Below are 11,303 nucleotides of genomic sequence, written 5' to 3' on the forward strand. Positions count from 1 at the left end.
TTCTAGCCGCAGCTGCCCAATCTGTAAGAAGGAACACTTCTTAGCTTTCTGCGAGCAATACAGGAAGAAATCTGCTCCCGAGCGACGCGAAGCGGTAAGACTCACCAACGCTGCTGGAACTGCCTAGGTCGTCATATGGTCAGCGCCTGCCCATCTTCCAAGAACTGCAACAAGTGCTCCGGACGTCATCATACGTCACTGCACGAGGCCTTCGCAGCCTCTTCGGCGCTCGCTGTGGACTGCTCTCCGTCGCCGACGGTGCATGTGACTGAGCGCCCGCCAGCAGAGTTTTCGTCGGTCTTGCTTGCGACGGCCCGCGTTCGTGTGACTGATCGTGCCGGAAAGTGCCACGTAGTTCGGGCGCTGGTCGACCCGAGGTCCGAAACCTGCCTGGTCGCCGAGTCACTCGCCCAGAGACTCCGCTTACCTCGAACCCCGACGTCGGTCGCTATTTTTGGCGTCGGCGGAATTCAGACGGGATTCTCCCGGGGCCGCCTCGTCGTCGCGTTGTCCTCGCGTGCAGTATCTCCGCTCTCGTGTTGCCGCGCCTGTCAATGTACAGCGGCACGGCGGGCGGGAGCGCGTGTTCGTGGCCCCACGTGCGAGGACTTGACCTGGCCGACCCCGAGTACTTCCGTCGGGACCCGGTGGAGCTCCTCCTCGGCGCGGACGCGTACGCTGACATCGTCCTCCCCGATCTACGGCGGGGAGGACCCATGGAGCCGATCGCGCAGCAGACGCGCCTCGGCTGGATCATCCTGGGGCCCGCCGGAATCAACAGTCACGCCGTGTCATCCGTGACCTCGCTTCAGTGCACTACGACGGATGAACTGCCTGCCCTCGTGCGCCGCTTCTGGGAGTGGGAAGAAATGCCCCGCGGCCCCATGCCGCTTACCACTGAGGAGAGAGAGTGCGAGGAGTACTTCTCTCGAACGCACCAGCGTCTCTCCGACGGTCGATACGCAGTACGCCTGCCGCTTCGACGAGAGCCACCGGACCTGACTGCCACGCGCCGCGCTGCCTTCCGGATGCTCGCCACTATGGGGCGTCGGCTAGAGCGTGACCCGGCGCTTCGAGACCTGTATCGGACCTTCATGAGCGACATACCACGCCCTAGGTCATATGTCGCCCGTCGACGCCGCGCCTGCTGAGCGCTGCTGCTACCTGCCGCATCACGGGGTGCTCCGAGGGTCCGGTATCAACGCCAAGCTCAGAGTCGTGTTCAACGGCTCTTCTCGCACCTCCGAGGGACTCGCTCTAAACGATTTCTTGCACACAGGGCCTAATCTTCTGCCACCTCTCGCCGACGTGCTCCTGCGCTGGCGCTGCCATCGCTACGTCTTCACCGCCGACGTGGAGAAGATGTTCCGCCAGATCCTAGTCCATCCGGCGGATCGGGACGTGCAGCGCATCCTGTGGGCAGAGGACAACGACGTAAAGACCTTTCAGCTCAATACCGTCACGTACGGGCTGGCGTGCGCTCCGTACTTGGCGATTCGAGTGCTACGCCAGCTCGCCTGCGACGAGACTCGGCGATTTCCCCGAGGTTCCGCCGCCCTCCAGCGGGATGTTTATATGGACGACATCCTTACCGGCGCCGAGGACTTGGAATCTGTTCGCCTCCTGCAGACACAGATATCCGCCCTCTGCATGGCGGGCGGGTTCCCTTTGCGGAAGTGGGCCGCTAACCACGGGGCAATCCTTGCAAGCGTCCCGCTCGAGCACCAGCTTCGACCTGCTGTGGACGCCACATTGCCGACCGACGCCTGCTCCGTGCTGGGTTTGAAATGGACGCCCATGCGCGACGACTTCTCTCTCATCGTCGGAAGATCGGCGGGAGTCCCTCCTACGAAGCGGGTTGTACTCTCTCAAACCGCTCGCCTGTTCGATCCCCTCGGCTGGTTGGCCCCCATCGTAGTACGGGCAAAACTGCTGATCCAAACCACCTGGTTGGAGCAGCTAGATTGGGACGCTCCTCTGCCATCGGGACATGCCGCAGCCTGGGCGAGGTTCGAGGAGGAGCTCCCTGTATTGGAGAAGGTACGAATACCGCGCTGGTATCGTTGCGGCGCAGCTCCTTGTGGCGTCGAGATCCATGGCTTCGCTGATGCCTCGGAGAGGGCTTACGCCGCCGTGGTGTACCTTCGGACGATCAGCGACGGAGAGCCTTACCTCTCGCTGGTGCAGGCTAAGACGAAGGTCGCGCCGCTGAAGAGGGTGTCTCTACCCAGACTGGAGCTCTGCGCAGCGGCCTTACTGGCGAAACTGGTCGATCACGTCCGAACTACGCTCGACCTGGCTGGATCCCCCACCTTCCTGTGGACGGACTCGACGGTCGTGCTCGCCTGGGTTAGAGGCAGTGTTGAGAGACGGGCCGGGTTTTCTCGCGCATGCGCGGCGGACATAGCATCAGTGAGGTATATGTACAGATAAAAAGATGTACTATGATCACATTTCATAATTCTGCAAAATTTTTTGTAATATAAGGAAAAATTTGTAATATATAATTAATAATACAGCATACATATGCACAATTATATATATATACATATATATTGTATTATTAAATATATATTACATATTTTTCTTCAAATTACAAATAAAATCACGTATGTTTATATGTATTTACGTATGTGTGTAGTAAATGCGGGAAGGTTACTAAAATAACTTTAGGCCAAATTAATAATAAACAAAATAAAATATTTTATTTGGCAGAAAAAATTAACGAATACCAACATTTGTTGCAAGGATAAGGAAAACTGCCAAAAACCTTATCAGTATTCGTGAAACAAAAATATATTTATAAAATTAAAAATAAATTTCTTTAGATAAAAAAAAATAATAATTTTATATTAAATATTAAAATATAATTCATATTAATTAATATTAAAATAAAAAAAAATAATATCACATGTTACAATAAAATAATTACACATTAATTAGACGCATATTACAATAAAACAAAAAATATCTATAATTATTAAAAAAAATAAAAGTAAAATTGTATTATAAAATTAATAATCACTATACACAACAATTATATTATATTATATTTAACATTATATTATATTTAAATATTATATAATTAAATAATTTTTAATTATTAAAATAAAACAACTTAAATATTAAATAATAAAATTTAAAAAACTGAAAAATAAAAATATTGCACATTTTTTATAATTTTATATAACAAATAAGATATATCTGAAACAAAAAATAATTATTAATAATAAAATATATATACATATAGCATGCATTATGAAATATCTACTTGACTTCCTTGAAATTAAAACTTATTGTGCAAAATAAAATTAATAAAAAGCAAAAATAAAAATAATGAAGCAAATATTAAACACTATCAGATTTGTGTTTTTCTCCATATAAATTTAGTGTATTATGCAGTTCGAGATGTCTAGAATCTATTTCAAAATTAATAAAATTGATATTCTGAGCTTGAAAACTAGACCGAATTATACAAATTGATGAAACTGTTTCATTCGCTAATCGATTTCTTTTTTTATTTTTTACGTCCGTTACGATAGAAAATATTCGTTCCGCCTCGGCATTTGAGTGAGGAAAAGAAAGAACTATTTCAACTAATGATTCTAAATTTGGAAACATCTTTTTTCCATCAAAATTTCTAAATTCTACAATATTTTTCCACATTTCATCTATTTCTAAACAAGCTAATTCTTTTTTTTGTTCTTCACTAAAAACTGATGGTAAAATTCGCCATTCGAAAGCTAAATTTGTAATATCAACATGATTTATGCGTTTCGCGATAAAAGTTAAATCTTTAATTTTTAATCTACTTTCGTCATATAAAGCAACTTTAGGATCCAAAAAAGTTAATTGCTGGAAGAGTGTATCTCTAAAAGGCAAACGTTTAAGCATTTCTCGAACTGCAGTAATGTAAAAATCCAAACATTTGACTCTAATTTGTTCCGCGCATTCCAAAGATAACGTTTCCAAAAAGCTCTCACATTCGGGTCCTACATAAACATTTTCTAAACTTTGATAATTATTTTTATCGTTTATATCTAAATTAATAATATCTTTCAAAAGATCAACTTTTAAAAAATTTTGAGCTATCTGTTTAATTAATTGCAGACTATTTTCAAATAATTTATGTATTAATATATTACGCGACTGAAATAAGGCATTAAAATTATTGAAAAAATTTAATGAATATTTTAAAAATAGCATATAGGCTTTAACAGAATTATCATTGAAGTACTCTAAAAGAAGTCCGGCAGATTTGACTTTATCTTCTATTGATGCTAAAACGAAATAATTTTTCAAAACTTCCCAGTTATCGAGAAGTCTGACAACACATTTATGCAAACAAAGCCACCTCGTTTCTGATAATTTTAATATTTTACATCTTTGGACTTCAAAAAAATCTTGAAATTCACCCAAAATTGCACATCTTTTTGCACTGCCCGAAATATAAGTGGCAACTCCTCTAATCAAACTTTCGCAAGAAGAAGGTAATTTAGAACAAGCTTTGCTAGCAATAAGCGCGGAGGAATGGCAAATACAATTTAACGTTATTAAGTGTGGAACTTCTACTTTAAGATGAGACATAAAAGAATTATTACATCCAATCATAACGGATGCATTATCGCACGCCATTCCAACAATATTTTTAATCGGAATTTCTTTATCTTCTAAAAAATTTTTAAATATTTGGAAAATTTTACTCGCGGAACAATCAGTAGCATCTAAAGGTAACAATTCTAATAATTGTGTTATAATTTTTTTATTTACGGGCGATACATATTTAACAAGCAAACACATTACTTTATTATCAGTTATGTCTGTACTTTCGTCAATTAAAATGGAAAATTTACATGTTTTTAAATGTTCAACAATTTTCTCAATTTCGCGTTTCGCAATTACGTGTTTAATAATATTTGCACACTTACTTCGACCAAGTGTAAGATCTTGCACAACTTTGGGTTCTATACAAATATCTTTTATCAATGGAATAAGGTGATCCGCGGTATAAAAAGCTACATTATGCTCTGCAAAAAAAACTGATAATTTAATTTCCGCGCGTTTTACTTTATTTTTATGCGTTAAAGTACTATTATTATTATTATCGGTGGCTTTATAATTAGAAGAATTAAAATTTTTTATATGTTTGACCGTCTGTGAGTGCTGAACTAAATCTGTTTTACAACATCTGATAGTTTTATTGCATGCAATACAAAGCGCTTTATTATCTGTAGGATGAGGAGTTAACCATCCTTTAAAAATATTCTCATCTAACCAAGAATTTTGGAAGTCTCTAATTCTGCGTTTTTTAATAACTCCTTTTCCAATTTCATTATCCATATTATATTAATATTAACTTATCAACTAATACCTAACCTGTGTTGTCCGTTCAGTCTTCCCGCCAAGAGTGTCAACCGTCAGCGCCCTATCTCCTACCACCTCTTCACTACAGATAGATACATCACTGCTAACTGCCATTATGGCCGCGCATGCGCGAGAAAACCCGGCCCGTCTCTCAACACTGGTTAGAGGTCACCCTGCGAAATGGACCACCTTCGTGGCTAATCGTGTGGCGGAAATACAACGGCCCAGTGAGGAGTCTAGATGGAGACACGTACCTGGGCGCGATAATCCGGCGGACTGTGCGTCCCGGGGCGTGTCCCCGAGCGATCTGCTGGAGCATCCGCTATGGTGGCCAAGTTCCTGACCCAGGACCCTTCCGCTTGGCCTCCGCCTCCAGACGGCTGCGATCTCCCGGACCTACCGGAGCAGCGCCCCACTCGGTGTCTGGCCGCCGCAAGCGCTCGGGAGCCTGAGGAGCTCGCCCGCTTTTCGTTGCTGCGCCGGCTGCTGCGCGTCACCGCCTGGATATTGCGCTGGCGAAAGAGATCTCTGCGACGTCCGCCTTCGCCGCCGGACCTGAGCTCGGGGGAACTGAACGAGGCCTTGGAGAGGTGGCTGTTAGGTCCAGTCACTGGCCTACGCCGTGGAGCTGGAGGACGTCTCCTCCGGACGGTCGGTTTCAAAACGCAGTCCCCTCCGCAAGCTCACGCCGATACTAGGCAACCAGGGGATCCTGAGAGTGGGAGGGCGGTTAAAGCATTCGTTATTGAATGACGACCAGCGGCACCCGATCATCTTGCCGCCGGAGTCGCATTTGACTCGACGACAGCCACCGTCGCACGCTTCACGGAGGAACCCAGGCTACGCTGACCCACCTGCGACATCGCTTCTGGCTCCCGCGAGGCCGCCAACTGGTTCGGCGATACATTCATCGGTGCCTGCAGTGTGTTCGATGGCGGGCGGCCTCCCCTCAGCCACTGATGGGAAACCTGCCGAGAGCGAGGATCACGCCTAGCCGGCCGTTCCAGCACACAGGAGTGGACTTCGCGGGACCAATCTGGCTCCGAACGACGAAGGGCCGCGGACATAAAGCCTACAAGGCTTTTCTCTGCGTCTTTGTCTGTTTCAGCTCCCGCGCCGTTCACTTGGAGGTTGTAAGCGACTACTCGCCTTCCTCGCCGCCTTCCGACGCTTCGTCTCCCGACGAGGTCTGTGCCAGGTTGTTTACTCCGACCGGGATACGAATTTCGTGGGGGCTGACACGCAACTCAAGGACCTATTCGACCAGGCGAGCCGTGAGCGCCACCGAATCGTCGGGTGCTTAGCCGATGACGGAGTCCAGTGGCGCTTTAATCCCCCGGCGGCGCCTCACTTCGGGGGCTTGTGGGAAGCGGCGGTGAGAGCGCTTAAGCACCACCTGAGACGAGTCATAGGCGAGACCCGGTTGACCTTCGAGGAAATGGCCACTTTCCTCGCTGAGACCGAGGCCTGTCTCAACTCTCGCCCGCTCCAGGCCCTGACGGACGATCCAGAGGACCTCGACGCCCTGACCCCCGGTCACTTCCTGATCGGGGCGCGTCTCAACGCGGTTCCGGAGCCGACACTCATCAACGTGCCTGAGAACCGACTCAGCCGCTGGCGGCTCCTCCGGCATATGCGGGACCACTTTTGGCATAGGTGGTCCCGCGAGTATCTCCAGACCTTCTCCACACGGCCCAAGTGGTGGTCGATAAGCGGGAATCCGCGCGAGGGCCAGCTGTGCCTGATCAAAAGCGAGACCACGCCGCCGTGCCGCTGGCCCCTCGCGCGGATAGTGCGCCTCCACCCTGGAGACGATGGCCATGTACGTGTGGTGGACGTCCGGACCTCCGCCGGTGAACAGTCCCGTCCGGTGGTTAAATTAGTACCCCTGCCGACAGCGGACGCTGCGGAACCGGGGACGCCCGAATAGATCGCGCGTTCAAGCTCCACTCGTGTCTCGTGTAAATCCTGTAAATTATGTGTATTTGTGATTCCTGTATGAAACTCGGTAAAACGGCTGTTAAATAGTGTGCTCTTACCTCCGTTGTTTGTCGCCACGATGGCCATGCCCTTGAGAGCGGGGGTCGCGGGATCAATCGTCGACCACCTGTCGACGAGGCGAGCGGGATGTCGCGAATTCATTCGCGAGAATTAGTCGGCGTGATAAATGAGAGTGTCGCGCGGCCCGTCCCGCGCGCCTGTCACTCTCTCCCGCGATTTCGCGCGTTTGTCGTTCTCTCTCTCGCGCTCCCGCGCGCCGGTCGCGCTCTCACTCACGCTCCCGCGCTCTCGTTTCAGCGCGCTTCGATCAGCTGTGCGCGTTCACGTCACCGCGCTCGTTCAAACACTCGCTCGCCTGGGCAAACAGGCGCGGAAAACAATAAACAGCTTTGTCCCCCGACTTTCGAGACGATCCGTTAATGTATTGTTACAAGACCAAAAATCATTGGTCTCTTAACTGGAGAACCTTCTCGAAGGGATACAGCCGCCTGCGTTGACTCCGCATTCCTGTTTGCCCACTCGTCTCGAGACCGTTCGCGCTCGCAGATCGCTGTCGATTAGTTTTCTTTTCGCGCCGTCGCCGAATTATAAGCTGCTCACGCGCACGTTGCACTTGCAATTGCCGAACCGCCGACTTGTATTGTTTAGAACACTTGTTTGTCATACTGGACACGAAAAATACACTGCAATACGGACACTTTGATTATTGAAGTTTCTCTCCTCACTGCCTCCGACCTTTTCCAATTTCGCTCGTGTACCGCTCTAACTACGCGAATCTGTATAATTACACCTGTATAGTTACGAACAAAATGGAAAGCGGTGCAAACGTCTGCAGGCAATTACAAAACAGCACCCGTATACAAAATTGAAATATCCCAAAAATGACATTATCAGCTCTAATATCAATTTTGAACATTCGGTATATTTACACCTGTAAGGATATAAACAAAACAGAAAGCAATACAAACGTCTGCAGACGGTAACAAAACAGTGTTTACAGAATTAAAATATCTTAAAAAATGACACTATTAGCTGTAACATCAATTTTAAAAATCCTGTATAATCACACCTGTATAGATACGAACAAAATGGAAAGCGGTGCAAACGTCTGCAGGCAATTATAAAACAGCACCCGTATACAAAATTGAAATATCCCAAAAATGACATTATTAGCTCTAATATCAATTTTGAACATTCGGTATATTTACACCTGTAAGAGTACAAACAAAACGGAAAGCAATACAAACTGTGCTGTATTGCCGCGCGAGATTCGCGTAGTTAGAGCGGTACACGAGCGAAATTGGAAAAGGTCGGAGGCAGTGAGGAGAGAAACTTCAATAATCAAAGTGTCCGTATTGCAGTGTATTTTTCGTGTCCAGTATGACAAACAAGTGTTCTAAACAATACAAGTCGGCGGTTCGGCAATTGCAAGTGCAACGTGCGCGTGAGCAGCTTATAATTCGGCGACGGCGCGAAAAGAAAACTAATCGACAGCGATCTGCGAGCGCGAACGGTCTCGAGACGAGTGGGCAAACAGGAATGCGGAGTCAACGCAGGCGGCTGTATCCCTTCGACCTTCGAGAAGGTTCTCCAGTTAAGAGACCAATGATTTTTGGTCTTGTAACAATACATTAACGGATCGTCTCGAAAGTCGGGGGACAAAGCTGTTTATTGTTTTCCGCGCCTGTTTGCCCAGGCGAGCGAATGTTTGAACGAGCGCGGTGACGTGAACGCGCACAGCTGATCGAAGCGCTGAAACGAGAGCGCGGGAGCGCGAGTGAGAGCGCGACCGGCGCGCGGGAGCGCGAGAGAGAGAACGACAAACGCGCGAAATCGCGGGAGAGAATGACAAGCGCGCGGGACGGGCCGCGCGACACTCTCATTTATCACGCCGACTAATTCTCGCGAATGAATTCGCGACAAACGTCTGCAGACGATAACAAAACAGCACTTGTTTACAGAATTAAAATTTCTCAAAAATGACACTATTAGCTGTAACATCAATTAACAAAATTCGGTATATTTACACCTATAAAGATACAAACAAAACGGATAGCGGTACAAATGTCTGCAGGCAAAACAGCACCCGTATACAAAATTGAAATATCCCAAAAATGACATTATTAGCTCTAATATCAATTTTGAACATTCGGTATATTTACACCTGTAAGGGTATAAATAAAACAGAAAGCAATACAAACGTCTGCAGACGGTAACAAAACAGCACCCGTTTACAGAATTAAAATATCATAAAAAATTATACTATTAGCTGTAACATCAATTTTTAAAACTCGATGTATTTACACCTGTAGAAGTATAAACAAAACGGAAAGCAATACAAACGTCTGCAGACGGTAACAAAACAGCGTTTACAGAATTAAAATTTCTCATAAAATGACATTATTAGCTGTAACATCAATTTTAAAAATTCTGTATAATTACACCTGTATAGATACGAACAAAATGGAAAGCGGTACAAACGTCTGCAGGCAATTACAAAACAGCACCCGTATGCAGAATTGAAATATCCCAAAAATGACATTATTAGTGGCACTGTCCGCACTTAGCACCCTTCGCAAAACCTTGCAAAAAAGCGGTACAAACGTCTGCAGACGATAACAAAACAGCACCCGTTTACAGAATTAAAATATCTTAAAAAATGACACTATTAGCTGTAACATCAATTTTTAAAACTCGGTGTATTTATACCTGTAGGGGTACAAACAAAATGGAAAGCAATACAAACGTCTGCAGACGGTAACAAAACAGCGTTTACAGAATTAAAATTTCTCAAAAAATGACATTATTAGCTGTAACATCAACTTAAAAAATTCTGTATAATTACACCTGTATAGTTACGAACAAAATGGAAAGCGGTACAAACGTCTGCAGGCAATTACAAAATAGCACCCGTTGTCACGTCCGGCTACTTAAATTTTTTCACTCTTATGCAAAATAATTCTAAGTTCTTATAACACCGTTCGAAATGCGCGCCAATGCCGGCCATGACATCTAACTCCGCCTAGTGCCTGAGCGCGGCGCTCCGCAGCACCTGGGAACTTCCCTACCACGGCAACTCCCTACTCTAGAGAGTTCCCTCACTCTCGGCCGCCGCAACCGAGCTGCCGAAAACCGAAGGACCTCAGAGCGAGCCCAGAGGAGCTCAGTTCTAATCGCGCCGTCAAGCAGAGCAGTCACCTTTAAGACTCTCTCCGAATTCTAAAATTCAAATTCTAACTCTAAGATTCTAATTCTAATTCTAAGACTCTAACTCTAAGATTCTAACTCTAAAATTTAACTTAGATACTTTGTATTACTCGTAGTGTTATACTAGAATAAAAGTTATATATATATATATATTCTAAATTCATTCTAAATTAGTTCCAACCTCGTGTATCTCCAAGCCTATATTATTTCTACAACGCATCTCGAATTCTCTCGCCTGCACACGCCGAATAATCCATTCCTAACAAATTATTATTCTATAACATAGAAATATTTTCTGAACCTCGTAGTGATTATTCAGAGAGGACGAACCGCTCATAATCTCTCGCCGAAAGCAACAACAAACAGTGAGGACCGCCGCACGTTAATTATTGCAGAAGCGAAACGACGTTCAGAACGTTTAAATTTTACAATGCCTAAAACACGCGTCAAATAATCCATTCCTAACAAATTACTATTCTATAACATAGAAATATTTCCTGAACCTCGTAGTGATTATTCAGAGAGGACGAACCGCTCATAATCTCTCGCCGAAAGCAACAACGAACAGTGAGGACCGCCGCACGTTAGTTATTGCAGAAGCGAAACGACGTTCAGAATGTTTAAATTTTATAATGCCTAAAACACGCCGTGCAGGAAGAAAGAATCAACTACGGCGTATAACAGCACGACTACATCGCACTGAATCAACACGTGGTCTCTCTAATTTCATT

General features: G+C 45.7%; 2 protein-coding genes across 2 annotated transcripts; one reads left to right on the top strand and one right to left on the bottom strand.

Moving 5' to 3' along the window:
* The first annotated feature begins 1,122 nt into the window (after nt 1-1,122).
* LOC145934307 (uncharacterized) lies at nt 1,123-2,433 on the top strand. Its single transcript, XM_083034672.1, has one exon. The coding sequence runs from the start codon at nt 1,123-1,125 to the stop codon at nt 2,431-2,433; it is 1,311 nt and encodes a 436-aa protein (XP_082890798.1).
* Nucleotides 2,434-3,848: 1,415 nt separating this feature from the next.
* On the bottom strand, nt 3,849-5,340 carry LOC145934308 (zinc finger BED domain-containing protein 5-like). The gene is made up of 2 exons (XM_083034673.1): nt 4,219-5,340; nt 3,849-3,902 (listed from the first exon to the last, which is right to left on the bottom strand). The coding sequence occupies exons 1-2, from the start codon at nt 5,338-5,340 to the stop codon at nt 3,849-3,851; spliced, it is 1,176 nt and encodes a 391-aa protein (XP_082890799.1).
* Nucleotides 5,341-11,303: the final 5,963 nt, after the last annotated feature.

This window comes from Prenolepis imparis, unplaced genomic scaffold, assembly GCF_030444845.1.
Source record: "Prenolepis imparis isolate NDT839.2.m4 unplaced genomic scaffold, iyPreImpa1.0 SCAF_3, whole genome shotgun sequence".
In the NCBI taxonomy this organism is placed as follows: domain Eukaryota; kingdom Metazoa; phylum Arthropoda; class Insecta; order Hymenoptera; family Formicidae; genus Prenolepis; species Prenolepis imparis.